Here is a 15,261-nt window from a genome sequence, read left to right as displayed (position 1 = left end):
CTATTATGCGACGATGATAACTGAGTGCTCACAGTTAATGGTGGAAGAATTCAAAGGGAGTCATGTGTGGTAGGAACAGGCTCTAAACCCAAGCCAGCTATTCAATGAGTTAAAATTAGAGTGGAAACTGAGATGAAAACTCCTAGAACCCACCTGCTTAGAATCATGCCACCAGGTTCAAACACATTAAAAGTAAAAAAACAACAACAAACAAACAAAAAGTAAAAAGTGCATCATCTTTGGATATTCCATGGCCATCTCCAAGGCAATCATAAAAATCACCATTAAATGCAGAAGATAACAAGGTGATGCAGTGTCCCCATTGCTGTTTTGCATAGGCCTAAACCCCCTAAGCCAGCCTGCCACTAAGAGTGTATACTGATTCAGGAGTGGAGCAACCATCAGCCGCCTCCTGTACAATGCTGACGTTAAGATGTATGCCAGGAACAAGCAAGACATCGATTTACTGCTCCAACGCAAAAGGCTCTAGAGCGAGGACATATGGATGCCATTTGGGCTGGATAATGTGGCTGAATGTTTTCAAAAACAGGAGATAGTGGACATAAGGAACAGCTACAAGTACCTGCGTATCCCTCCGGCTGATGTGAGCCAAGATAAAGACCCATGAAGGTCAGCCACAGCCAAACAGCTGTAGAAGGTAATGTGCTGAGAAGCCAGCTCAATGATAGGAAGAGTGTGGGTGAGGATTAGTGAGGGTTAGAGACACAATCCAGAATGAAACACAAAGCATCTGCAAATACATCGGGAAGATGACCCCAGAAATCAACTGAAGACAGATGGTGATGAGGAAGTATCATGGAAGACCAAGTCCTTCCTTGAGACATACCATCAACAGATAGAGGAAGTAGCAGATATCTCGAAACCAAAGAGCAGCCAGCAGGACCCAAGCTGCAGGCTGTGCAAAGGTGTCCCTGAGATAGTCCAACATATAGCGGCAGGATGTAAGAGAAAGTTCGACTGAGTACATGAGAAGCACAACCAAGTGGCTAGGATAGTGTACATGAATGTCTGTGCTGCATGTGGACAAGAAAGTCCCCAGTCCTGATAAGAGAATCAATGAGAAGTATTTCAAAGCAACAGGAACTTAGTGTTTTAGCCAGAGAAGCAGCTGCTGGCTGACCAACCACACATAGTAGTGCCTGACAAGAAGCAGGAGACCTCAGATGTGATAAATGAGGCAATCCTGGCATATGGCAACGTCAGGAAGAAATAGCACAAGAACATAGAAGTACCAGGGGCTTCTACCCAAGAGTCCTGAGTAATTTTCAGAAAGAAGAGGCATAATCATTCCAACATATTTTTAACCTGAGAAACCTCTAAAAGAAGGACCCTGTGAAGTTCAGTTCACACTCAGTTCTGACCCCCTAATAAAGCAGCCAGCTGTTTTTACAATGTAAACACTGGACTTATTGTACCCCGTAATTATTCCAGGGCTTCCCAAAAGCAGTTTCTTGAGATTGTGCACGGCATAGAGACCGAGCGTTCTCTATTGAGGCTCCGATGCTTTGGAATAATCTTCCTCTCCATATTAGGCAAGTTACATCAGTGGCAGTTTTTAAGTCCAGATTTTTACTCCCTGGCTTTTAACTCTGGGGGCAACTGACATTTTTATTAATTTTATTGCTATGTTTGGTTTTTCCTGTTGTATTACTATATTTATATTTGTACTGTACAGCACTTTGGTCTACCAGGTGTGTTTTTAAAGTGCTATATAAATAAATGATGATGATAATGATGATGTTTTCTTGTTCTTACAAAATAAACAAACAACTAAAACCTATGCCTCTTTGATACAAAATGGTAAGACGACAGTAGGGAAGTGACAACATGAAGACCTAATCACTGGAAGCGTGACTGTCAAGAAACCGTTCTTAAGGAAGTAAAGCAAAACAGATTACTCAGGACTTCTGAGCAGAAGCAAAACAGGAAGAAAAGTCTGAGGTATGCCAAATTATACAAGAACTGAAATGAATCAAATTTTCATGTCATATAATTTTCATTATTTATGGAGAAGGTCATTGACAGGTACAACAGTGAGTGTTGACAACCATAAAACACAGTGGAGACTGTCATAGTTTGGAGCTTCATTTTAACCAGTGTTGTTGGGATCTTGTCACAATTACTGGAACTGTAGTATGAACACAGAAAGTACCATCAGATTATGAAACACAGTGCAATACCATCTGGAAAAAGTGCAATTGGCCACGGCTTCATTTTTCAGCATCACATTGACACATCGTGCAGTGTCCCCATTTAAAAAATCCTTGAAAATGCTCCTGCCCAGAAGGTTGGCTGTTTTGACGTTCAGCACTCAGGCAAAACCGATCTAACTATCAGCTGATCTCTAATTTGCATGCCTTCATGAGACACGTTCACAAAACTTTACCCTCCAGTGTTATTCTACTGTTATTGTTGAGGCATCAGTTTTCACCAAGTCTGCATTTCATTTGAAAGAGATGTGAAACAACCAGCGTTGTAAGTTAAATTATGTTTAGGGTAATGTTCAAACACATTATGGTGGAATTTGCTTTCTCATCTGCAAAAGTTCAGTTCATAAATGTTAATTATACTGTCTGCAGTTGATCTTTTATTGTCCTTGATATGATAATATCAAGTTCACTTGCACAAATTTCTATTGGAATGATGATCACAATTTTAATGTAAAACATCAAAAGAAACTGATGATAAGTGGAAAATTAATCTGTCTTATTTTATGCATATATCTTTGTTCAAAACTGGAGAAAGTATAATGTTTCCCCAAAAAAGATAACAACAATTTCTTAGTTTATAAAAAAAAGATTGCTGATTTTTTTTTCTATGAAAATAATAATTAGTTCAATTGACATGCTTAGATTACTTTCCTAAAGTCCTTGTATGTATGTAAAAATGTCCTGTACATTTTAAAGTCATAACAATGTACTAAAAATTGATTAGCACTTTATATAGCACACAATTCTTTTGAAATATGTCACCTGGAGTGCAAACCCATACTCACTAAGCACCATTTAAAGCTTCAAAGCTGAACCATGCTGTTTTGGGTACAGTGATTATATAGGTCATTAGTCTATGGGCAAGTAAATCCTGAGGAAATGTATCTTGCTTTAATCATTATTTTTGTGAATCATTAAAGGAAAAGTTTGTCAGTTATCCAAGTGCCTAAAGAACCTAAAGAACAAGAGACAAAGTTCACCTGCAACATATGTCACATTATACTACTTTTTCTTATTGGTTCATTTTTAATTTTTTTTTAAAGGAAATTCTCTTTGTTTCTGTTTCAGCTATCAGATAAATAAAACATACATAAACACTTAATATCCTGTATAAATGTAGCTTGAGTTTGGGATTTCTTGCATTTCTTGCCAGGTTCTGTGTCAAATCTTTAAGTTAAGCTAAATTCTAACACTACTAAAAACAAAAAACAAAAATAAAAACATGAAACTTATATGAGTGTGTTTGATTTGAATATGTCGATGAAAACATGTTCTAAGATTTCTGTTGTCTCTGATTTACCATTATGGAAATAACTGTAAAGACACTAAAGACCTGCTGAATAACTATTGCACTGATGCACTGATGCATCACTTTTATGGCACATGGATACAGTCGGCAATACTAAAGTAATCCTGAAGCAATAATGAACTAGTGAGAAGCTGCTATGTATGAAGTTGTAGATCTGTTGCTGCAGGTGTTCTACTAACCCTCCTGTGCACGTGTCCAAACCATCTCAGCATTGCCTCTCTAACTTTGTATCCAAACTGCTTAACTTGAGCTGCCCCTCTAATATACAAATTTCTTACTACATGGGGGAGTAAACAACCACATCACTAAAACGCACAGATAAAACACTGCCCCCTAGTGGACAGATTAAAAACATTTCTTAATCATTACTTCTAAAGAAATAACTACAGCTGGATTACAATTTATGAGTCTAAGGAAGGTGAATTATTCACAAAAAACCTTTAACACTTAACTATGGATAGAGCTCTACAAAGTTATATTTTGCTATAACTGTTAGCATGTTTCCCATAAAATAGGAAATAGGTGCAGTGATTTAATACAGCTCAATATACACAAGTCAGTATTGGTATCACTATGTTTATTCGACGCAGCCTGAACTCTCTTAGGCAAACTTTTTTGTCCTTCAAAAACAGTCTTCAGAAAGGCTTCTTGAAGAACACTCAAAGCTCTTTTTTGGATGTTGGATGATGATGATTAAACAATTAAATTAAATCCACTAAATGAAAATGTTGAATCAGCAGCATGCTTGAAAAGCAGATGAAATTCCTTTGAGTAAATCCTGACAGTATAATTAGAAAAAGAGCAAATGAGCATGACTTGTGTGGAGACGTTACCAGGAGAGAGCGTCTTCTCTCTACAAAGTACACGGCAGCATTGCTCTTAGGTTTGCCGAGTTCATCTGAACAAACCAAAAGCTTGTGGACTTTAGAAAAACCTATGAGGTCATTCTTGAGAATTATTAATATGACATGCTAGCAGATTCACTTGAACCCAATAATAGATGACACATTAATCTCTTCTTTTAGCTGCTGTTGCAAAGACCAGGAATTATTTTTGGAAAGAATAATTATAAGGAAGTTCGTCGTTCTCATGTTGGTGAAAAAACATTAACATTACTGTGAAATCTATGACGTTCAAGATAACTTCTGTGTACAACATCCTCTCCAAATGTTCATGAGTGGAGATCCAGACATCCAAACCTGGGTTAGAAAGTACCCATCTCACGGTGTCCATGAGTGTACGGAAGCACAGAAGTCACATCTACTAGTGAAACTGGGACATTAGTGAGTACAAATAGGAGAACATGGTAATACTGAACATTGCTATACATTTGTACCTTTGACTTTTGTCTATAACCATTCAGTTTTTCAATGTGATAATTTCACACAAATTTCATTCAAAGCTTACAAAAATGTTTTAAACAGAAGAGACAAAGCCACAGGAATAAAAGCAAAAACAGCACCGTTGATTTAATAGGACACATTTGAAGATTAATATGGCAACATAGTATAGCGGACATATAAACAGATCAAATATTAAAACTTGCACAATTATATACAGCAATAGCTCTCCTTAATACGTCAAATGTATGCTAACTGAGGCCTGTAGAGTCTATAGCTCTTGGGTTTGTTGCAGTTTCTCTGTGCACGACACAGTCAAACCTCAGGATGAATTTGCTTAACAACTGTTGTCTGTTCTACTATTTTCTAGGTGCTTTAGGAAATGAATCTGTCAATTAGTCACTTTTTAAATGAAAATTATTACCCTATCACCATAAAAGAATATTTGCTTCACAAAGCACTTATAAACATATTTATGTCTTAGCATTAGTTTTAAAAAGCGGTATCTCATATCTTTATTTCAAGGAATGGTTTGGTCGGGAGCGGTACCACTGCATCCAGACTGTTGGATGACTTCATTAAAAGTAAAGACAGGGTTCCATAAAAGAAAGGAGAGATAGTACAAAGCAAAGAAAGGCATGTCAAAGCATCAAATGTAGATCTTGGAAATTAAACTCATAGCAAAGACCTCCTTGACTCCTGGACAGTGGTTGTTGATCAGTGGTCATGACAATTTACATATTAATGATTAAGGAACTGATCATTGTTCATTGTTAATTCAGTGAAGTAGTTTCAGTCATTATGTAAATGTACTGCTTATTATGTTTGGGAAACCTGCAGTCAGCTGAGACTGAAGAAGTCACTTGGATGAGTGACGAAATGTTTCTCCCACTGAAAACACTACAGCCAGATGAACAGAATCAACCTTTTGGGGTTTAATTAGCAGTCTTGACAATTGAGCATGCATCAAGGCTGCTGATGATCAGATAATCAAGTGCATTTGATCAGCAGCACCTGGCTACTACATACCCTTATAATTCCTTGAAGTCTATCTAGTTTTTCTCTGACCTGTGCGATGCTTGTTTCTTATTCACATGACAGTGTAAACACATATACAGATGGGTCAGCTTAAAAAAGCTTCTTAGTGTTGGGCCTTCATAACAGCTTAAGTGCATGCAGACATCAATTTTATAGGTTTCCTCAAATCTACAAGGTTAAAAACTATTCTTCTATAACATGGATATATGTAATAAGAAGTTACAGGGGTGTAGCTCGAGAATATCCTCAACAAAAGGTCTGGAAAGTAACATATTCAGTATAATTCAATGCAATATATTCTGAAGTAGCCTAATAGTTTTAACCCAACCCTTCTTGCTCTGAAGCAACAGTGCTAATCACCTCACAGCTGTGCTGTCCACTCCAAAATACAATTTATCAAATAAATATCGATTACACAGACTAATGAGATCTATTTACCAAACTATAATTCACTGTCAATGTGGTTTTTTGTTGGCAATGATTATTACCAAACACTTAATAATGAACCCGGTATCACAGCAGCAATGCAATAGACACGCGGGTCCACCGTGCAGATGTTGCAGTACCAGCAGGGGGAGATAATATATTTAAGGCCAAGAAGTCGCTAGTGAACAATGAAGTGAAGTATGAAGTATACCAGGGTCCTTTATTAGCCAGATTAAGCTAGGTGGCTAATGTGTGTTTACATTTAAATGTGTTAGTAATGTCTGTTCAAATGCGTTCCCATGATTATTTTCATGGTGTCTTCAGATAAAATACCTCCCTCTGCCATTATTGCAAATTACTGCACGTGTGTCCATTTCACTCTTGCAAAGAGTGACACCATGGACCAACATGCCTAATACATGTTTTGGCGTGATGCTGGATGCAGGACGCGCTGTTAAATAATCCTGAATTCTTCTTTGTTCTCTGATGTATTCATTTATAGTCTGGATGACATTTTTTTCTTGTAGCAAACAAAGATCAGCCGACATAATGCGTACATAGGCACTACCAGGCTGGGGACTCCTGCTAAGAGGAAGATAACAGCATAGATCCATGAGGGGTAGGGTATTGATGTCAAAGCTGGAAATGTCTCCTGTAAAAGAACAATGAAAAAAATCCAACAACCTATTATGAGTTTATGCAATAACTTTTCAAACTGGTAAGCTATGTGACTGCTGCCAATTTGCTTATTGTCTTTTGACTTTACTTATGATGATAAATATAAACATTTGGGACGCCATATAATTGCATCAGTGAACATTAAGATACAAAGCAAAACAAAGAGGAGGTGCTTAAGTTGATTCAGTAACTAGGATGGTGGTTGCAAACTTACAGAATTTATGTCCCAGACTAGATAGTTGAGCTGCTTTTGGGCTTGAGTCACCAGGTAGAAAACCAAAATAACCAGGACAATCAGAGGACTGATAAATCGCCACGTAATCTGCCAGAAAATAGAAGGCTTTCGCCCAACCATGAACTTTATGTCCTCGTTGAACCTGCCAAACAAGAAAATTTCAGTTAGCTTCACATCATGTTATACAAAAAATTACCACTTTTTGATGCTGCTTTTCCAAACGGACAAAGAATCTTAATGTCTAAGTTCAGGTATTTCCCTTAATACCTGAACTGTTTGTTTTAGCTTGATATGTGCTGAAATGCCTGCACCAAGCTAACCCCGTTGTTCTTTGTGCTTTGCAGAAAGCTGAGCTACCTTATGCAGCTTAATAGTAGTGAAATGTAAAGCTACTCTTCCTGACACTTTACTTGAGTTTCCAAATATGCAGCTGAAATTAATGGTGTTGGATTGTGTGTCCACAGGTGTTTGTACTTTGCGTCGTAATAAAATGACGGTAAAAGGCTTCGCCCACTTCCTATCCATGTCTTACCATGCAACGACTCTGTGAATGGACTGGAGAAGTGTAGTGGTAGAGTCCTCCGTCAGGAATGAGATATGTGTGTCGACTTTTTATTCTCCCTTAAAATTATTATGCCATAACGCTGCACAGAGCAGCTCTGCTAACAAATGGAAGCACTACTAACCTGTCAATGCCATAGATGTAAACAACAGCTATCATCTCGAACAATCCAATGGTCAGCAGTGGAACAGATCCAGCAAAGTTATCAAAGAGAGTTAACCAATAAATTCCTGATGGTTGTGCAAACAGGAGGCAGATGATGAAGGATACAAAACATGTTGCTCCTAAAAAATAAGAACAATGGATCTTTTGTTAAAAATCCAGCAAGAAACTCTAAAAATGTTCAATTTAAATGTAAAATTCTGAGGAATGCATCAAATGTAGATAAAATAAAATAAAATAAAGCTAAGTTACCAGTCAATATTTCATGGGGCCATTTTTGGGGAAATAAATTAAAGTCTTTCAAAGGGACTACGATTCCTTCAATGTTTCCGAAAACTGTTGAGAGTCCGAGGCAGAGAAGCATGATAAAAAACAGGACAGACCAGGCTGGGGAACCCGGCATTTTGGTAATGGCCTCAGTGAAGACTATAAAGGCCAGACCTGTTCCCTCCACTCCCTGAACAAATGCAATGCAGATTAGAATATAAAATAATAATAATAATAATAATAATAATAATAATATTATCATGGGAACTTAATAGATTTTCATTAAAATAGGCACCTCACTGAGGAGTTTCTGCATGTCACAGGTTTTAATGTCCAGTCCAAAAACAGTATCTGGATTGGAGCTGTTCAGATGATGAAGGGCTGCATTGTAGTTGCTGGCAGTGATGCTGTCTTCAGGGAGTTCAAATCCATTTAGTAACGTCCTGATGTTTCTGATGAGAAATTACATCAGATTAGTAATTCGGGGTTACTATTATCTACTTAAAGGATATGCTTACATATGTTTATAATGGCAATGCACAAATGCAGGTGTTCATCAGGTATTCTTACCATCCCCACAATTGAGTTAAGCATGTTAGCATTTTCTAGTCACATTAAACACATATTTTGCCGTAGCTTGATGTGAATATATAAGGATGTTGTGGTGCTGTGTGCTGACTGACAAACCAGCTGGTGTCATGTCTACAGGCAGACTGCTTGCAATGATGACGATCTCATTAGACTGACTTTAAAATCTTTGTACCTATAACTGAACACTGTGAAGTCAACAAAGAGGATAAAAACCTTTACAACCTTAACTCAATGTTTTGCAGAAAAGAAGCTAATAGTTCTGTTGTGCTAAAGCCAGAATGTTTGTTTTTTACAAGACTTGGGAGAAAATTTTTCAAAAGATGCAAATTACATTTGCTGAAAGCATGGTGTTAAGGGGTAGGGGTACCTGGACGTCACAGGGTTTTTAAATTCCTGGTCAGTAAGTTTAGTGCCTTTTACCAAAAAGTAGTAAACTTTTTCAAAGCCTTAAAATAAGCTTTACTCACTCGTTGATACAGGTGTCATATTTCTCAGTGGCCCTGAAGCCAATGATGGAGTAGGTCACTGTGGCTGCATAGACTGAGGTGAGGCCAGTTACCACAGACAGGATCACAGAGTCTTGCACACAGTTGTTGCTTTGGAAATTAAATGTGCAAAAAGAACAAGGAAACAACAGCCTGACTTTGGTTTTTAGAACATTTTTCAATGACTTATTTTGCCTATTTTTTTTAAAAGAAATTAAATTAAAGTGAACAAAATGCTAAAAGTGCAGTTCCTTACTGAACAGGGTTGTAGCTTGAGAAGGAAATCAGCCCTCCCCACGCTAAGCCAAAAGCATAAAAGACCTGTGCACCTGCATCCAACCAAGTAGTTGGATTCATCAGCTCTTCCACCTGCAAGAGGGAGACACACACTGACATGTATTTCTGACCTTTAAATTCATACTTTAAAAAAAAATCAAGATTTGAAACATACATCTGGTGTGAAGAGGAACTTTATTCCACTCAGGGCACCTTTAAGAGTCAGTCCTCGGATCAGGAAGATGGCCAGCACTATGTATGGCAAGATGGCTGTGATGTAGACTGCCTGAGGACAGAAATGAGAGTGGAACAACTTGTGGGATGGAAATGTAGCTATAACAATTAGCATACAAAATTTCATAATTTACAATGCTTTTTCTTTCTTTTTTTTGTGGAAACCTATTCTGGTACTTAGCTTAATGCTATCAATGCATCATATTAAATGTCTTTTTAAAATTCCAGATTTTAAAAATACATTAGATTAATCAGCTTTGTGGTGGAAGTCTTCCACTTTGGTGGTCTAAGAATCTCGTCACTGCTTTTTGCCGATGATGTGGCCCTGTTGCCTTCATCAGGTGAAGACCTCCAGCTTACTCTAGAGCAGTTCACAGCTGAATGTGAAGCAGCAGGAATGAGAATCAGCACTTTGAAATGAGAGGCCACGGATTTCAGCTGGAAAAGTGAGCAGTGCCCACTCTAAGTCAGGGACGAATTACTGCACCAGGTGGAGGAAGTTAAGTATCTCGGGGTCTTGTTCACGAGTGAGGGGAGCGAGGGATTAACAAATGGCTCTGACGTGGATGTGGACGCTGCACCGGACTGTTGTGGTGAAGAGAAAGCTGAGTGTAAAAGCGAAGCTGATGATTTACTGGTCGATCTACATCCCTTACCCTCACCTAAGGTCACGAGCTCTGGGTAATGACGGAAAGAATGAGATTGTGGGTACAAGCTGGAGAAATGAGCTTTCCCCAAAGGGTGACTGGTCTCTCTCCCTTAGTGATAATGTGAGGAGCTCAGTCATTTGAGACGGGCACAGAGTAGAGCTGCCACTCCTCCACATCGAAAGGAGCCAGTTGAGGAGGTTCGGGCATCTGACTAGGTTTTCTGCTCAGGGTACTGTCCCTACGACCAGGCCCCAGATAAGCAGAAGAAAACTGATGGATGGATGGAGGGATGGATACTCACGTTAATGAATAAAATAGGAACATTGGCAGAGTAAAGAGTGATCATTTTATTTAAGGTTCTACAAACCTTGCCTGAAGTACTGATCCCTCGTATGCAGCAGATACAAACAACTGTCCAGGCAGCTAACAGACATATTATAATGGGCCACTGGAGTCCTCCAGAGTCTGCTATTGAGTTAGAAGCATTCAGAGTGACTCTGTAAAAGTAGTAGTCCACCGTGGAGCTCTGCTGGCATTCTGGTATAAATCCTAAAGTGGGAAAAAAAACCCACTCTTAAACATAGCAAAACAGATGCTATGATTTGTGTGTGTGGGATGAAAATCAGTGTACAAATACCTGTCCTGTTTTCATTGAGAGGACAATTAGTCCAAGGCAATGGATCTTGAAAGGAATTGAAGAAATACCACATGATCCAGGCAATTAAGGTGTTGTAGTACAGGGCAACCATAAAGGACACTAACATGGAGCCAATACCTGAGGGACAGCATTAATCATCTATCATCACAATCACTAAAAACCACACACTGGGTATTTTTGGTTTTTTTGCAGGGACCATTTTACTTACCAACACCTGTCAGATATGGGCTGATGGCCCGCCACACTCCCACACTGCCTTTTCTAAGGCGCTGCCCAATAGCAAACTCTAGCAGTAAGAGAGGCATTCCTTCTAGCACCAGCAGAATCAGGTAAGGAATCAAAAATGCACCTGCAAATATATTTAAGTAGGTTAGAGATTGTTAGTATATCATTAACAGGTGAAAGTAACACACAACTGTTTTCAAGCACAGAATTCTGGGGAACAACTAATGCCATGACAGACATACACGACTGTGGGTGTAAGTCATGCACATGAATGTTTTATTCTCAAATCAGTGCTTTATTAACTGAATTAGCCTGTGCTATATGAATAAATCTAAACTGCCTCTAACCATTCACGCGAACAAACAACGGCCAGGTTCTCTTAGAAAATTTAAATACCACCACTAATACTGTTACTACTACTAATCATCTTATTAAAATTACTTATCATTGCTGGATGTCATCATTTAAAGTCTAATTTCTTTGCTTTTTTTTCTTAACCACAGTGGTTTTCTCATTTCGGTCTAACCGACCATGAGATGTTTTCTTGTTTTTCTTGTAGTCTATTAGTGTTTTAACATATCGGGTTTGATGTCCAATCTTTTTCTTACTTGAGCCACAGTGATCATCTCAGGAAAAATTATATTCAGAACTTTCATTTTTTCAGCCAGAGGCTCTTTTTTTTTCCTTTTACATTTTTGAGGCTTTCATCACTCCAATGGAAAGCTGCGCTTCCTCTTTGAACTTAATAGTTTCAGTTTCTGCTTTCTTGGCATGGTGATGCAAGCTCCTCCCTTGCTACATCATCACCACTTTCTTTGCTTCACCTAGAGGCAAGTGTGTCTATTTAATGGAAAAAATCGGATTTGGTTCAGAATGATTCAGATTCAATTTACGCATGATGGTAAGAACAAAACAGACTGCTTTACGCATTTCATAAATCTGATGGTAATTTTGTCATATTAGACATATCAGTAAAAGAGGGCCGTTGTACGCTGGACAGAAATAAAACCCAAAGTGCAGATGTCTGGCCATTAACACAGCATATGAGCCCAAAGACCTCATACAGTGGTGGAGGAACAATGATTTGTTGATGAACAGTACCTGAAAGTCACATCCTGAATAAATAGAAAACAGATCCAGCAAGAACTTGACACAGGACCCCAGAGATACGTCCAACCCTTCAGTTTATCCATGTACATGAAGGCTAAGTATTCCAAATTACACAAGAAGTGGACTGATAATCAGATTGTGTGGGTTTATTTTTGTTTTTTGAACAAGGCTCTGAGTTTGTTAAATAAAGGGTTTTCTGTTAGTCTACATTTTAATGCTTTATGTTTTTGACAAGTGTCCGTTTGTCTGATTCTGTCTGATAACGCGACAACACGATGAAGTGTGTAGGAACTTAAAAATGTTCAAAATTCGACATATTTATGATAATTTAAAACATCTTCTAATAAAAGTTATTAATAGCAGTTAGCCATTAGCAACTGTGTGGCCCTAAAAGTTAGATATGCTCTTATGTACAAATACGATGGGCGACGTTTATCACTATGGTTAGTCATAGATGTGTTTGGCTATATTTAGCACTTTTTTTTTGTAGGCTAAAAATAAGATTTCGTGTCAGTGCAACCTGAAAGGTCACATTGCTGTTTTGTATTAATCAGTATACACCATCACTATTGCACAGAAAGGACACTCGTTGCTATAGCTCATGATACTGTGCTTGAGTTAACGATTTAAAAAGAATGATTAAATTACAAAATAAATGCATATTTTAAAAATATTTGAGTGCAATAAGGTAACTGCATAAAAGTCAACACCTCTCATTACATAATTAAGATTGTGTTTAAACTTAACCAGCTGGACTCAGGGGACATCTTGGTGAATAATCATTAATGCAGCTTGACTGCAAACCTAAGGGCACTCTCTTGTATTAATGAATTGGTGACAATTTAACTCCATTTAAGTGTTGGTACAAAGGTCAAGTGATTTTGTTGCAGTTAAAGTTTTAATTATTTAAAGAAAAGCATATTAATATTATTATTAATAATAATATTAGATTAATATAAAAATTACTTCCTGTATACCACAAACACACATTTTTTAAAATCAGTAAATCACTAAATTGTCTGATTATTAACCAGATATGTTATCTTGCCCTTTCTGTCTTAGCTTACCTCCTCCATGACTCTGACATAAGTAAGGGAATCTCCAAACATTACCCAGACCGATACAGAACCCCACACAGGTTAGTATATACTGAGCTTTGTTGTCCCACTTGGGTCTGTCTGCAGCCTCCTGTTTTTCCATCCTCTCCAGATCTTCATGCCTGGGGATTCTGAGATCCAGTCCTGGGTTAGGAAGTACCAGTCTCATGGTGTCCACTGTATACTGAAGCGCACGTTGTGTCTACTGCTGGTGAAGCGTTTGTCAGGGGGGAGTGCATGTGTGTGCGCCCCCATAGGCTTGTCGGGTAATCATGAAACGATTTATGACCTTTACGTTATCTGCAGTGTTGGGCAGATTAACCAGACACAGGCACACTCTGTACTTTTTTCTTCATTTATAGCCGTTGAGTTTCTTAGTTTTGTTACAAATTAGTTAACAGTCTACATGAACATTTAAAAGAACAGAAATAGGAGCAAAACCCATTTCTCTTGTTGCTATGGTCAGAACTCTTTTTTTATTCTGAGCATCAGTTTTATTTTCATCACTTTTTGTAGCACATTTCTTCTCACTGAAACACTAAATCATTGCTTGAACCACAATCTAAACTGAACCACAAAGATTTTTAACTGACTATAACTGTTTTTTAATATCTATAGCTTATATTGATTGGCATTGGGTTTTACCCATGTCACAATTATGGGCAATCAGCAAAACACACAAACGCACAAAAAGCTGCAGTCTTTAAATTTGTGTTGTGTGTATTTAATCATTTTAGACTTTAGTACAGTGCTTAATCTCCTTTATCAGATGTTTTCTTTTGCTAACATAAGATAAACAGAATAATCTTATAATAAAATAATAATAATAATCTTACTATAATAAGGGTAGCATATGTATGTATATATGTCTGAACAAAATGTTAGACAGATATCGTGAAACGCATGGTAATTATTAACATTTATGTTTTTAAATGAGCGTCTATTATAAATCCAATTTCTTTGCTTTGCTTCTATATTAAGTTCATTTCATCATCCCTACAAATGTTACGTTTTCCCTTTGTGTTTGTATCATGTGCCATAATCAGCATTCATCTCCCGTGCAGAACTGAGACTGAAGACAAATTTGTATCCGGGGCTAAATTTTGTTTGAGTGAGCACTTATTAGTCACAACTAAGGAAATGAGGGCCACTGTGGTTTGGGCAGACAAGACCAAAGGGGAGATGACTGAACATAATGCAACCAAACCAAACACAGCACATCAACATAAACCAGGGATCGGCAACCTTTCTGATGATGAGTGCCATCTAAAATTTCCTCAGAAGTCAATGTGCCATATGATTGCATTAGCAATGAATTTAATAAAGCTCTATATTAACAGTTACACGCTATATAGAACCACTTTATAGAATCACATTTGTTCGCAGATGTTTGCAGTTATCAGCTATTTTGAAACAAAAAAAGACACTTTTTATCCATAACAAGAACTCCATAACAGCAAATGAGCTGTACGACAGAAAATGCAATGCTATTTATGGTCTCCTCACAACAATGATAAGAAAAATAAACTGGGCCAATATGGCATGTTTGTTAGTACAGAGATACACATGTTAATGTCAGGTAGTGATGTCCAGCAGGTGAAAATGCAAGCACCATGAACACGCACAGCTATGGATTCCAGCTGCGTTTGTAGTTCTGCAAACTTTGACCCCCACAGAGAAGGGCAGG

General features: G+C 37.8%; 1 protein-coding gene across 2 annotated transcripts; it reads right to left on the bottom strand.

The window, feature by feature from the left end:
- Window positions 1–5,352: 5,352 nt before the first annotated feature.
- LOC113014527 (sodium-dependent neutral amino acid transporter B(0)AT1-like) lies at window positions 5,353–13,743 on the bottom strand. Of its 2 annotated transcripts, XM_026156120.2 has the most exons (12): window positions 13,545–13,743; window positions 11,351–11,491; window positions 11,122–11,259; window positions 10,852–11,033; window positions 9,776–9,886; window positions 9,581–9,693; window positions 9,307–9,435; window positions 8,544–8,700; window positions 8,234–8,438; window positions 7,944–8,103; window positions 7,237–7,399; window positions 5,353–6,996 (listed from the first exon to the last, which is right to left on the bottom strand). In XM_026156120.2, exons 1-12 carry the CDS (start codon window positions 13,741–13,743, stop codon window positions 6,841–6,843), a joined length of 1,854 nt encoding a protein of 617 aa, XP_026011905.2. In that variant the 3' UTR covers window positions 5,353–6,840. The 2 variants fall into 2 exon arrangements, 1 of the variants encoding a protein (XP_026011905.2); XR_013904565.1 differs by lacking the exons at window positions 5,353–6,996; window positions 7,944–8,103; window positions 8,234–8,438; ... (6 more) ...; window positions 11,351–11,491; window positions 13,545–13,743 and adding an exon at window positions 7,525–7,701 and having other exon boundaries at window positions 7,263–7,399.
- Between the last annotated feature and the right edge of the window lie 1,518 nt (window positions 13,744–15,261).

This window comes from Astatotilapia calliptera, chromosome 22, assembly GCF_964374335.1.
Source record: "Astatotilapia calliptera chromosome 22, fAstCal68.1, whole genome shotgun sequence".
Classification (NCBI taxonomy): domain Eukaryota; kingdom Metazoa; phylum Chordata; class Actinopteri; order Cichliformes; family Cichlidae; genus Astatotilapia; species Astatotilapia calliptera.
This window is presented reverse-complemented; position numbering and strand designations above follow the sequence as displayed.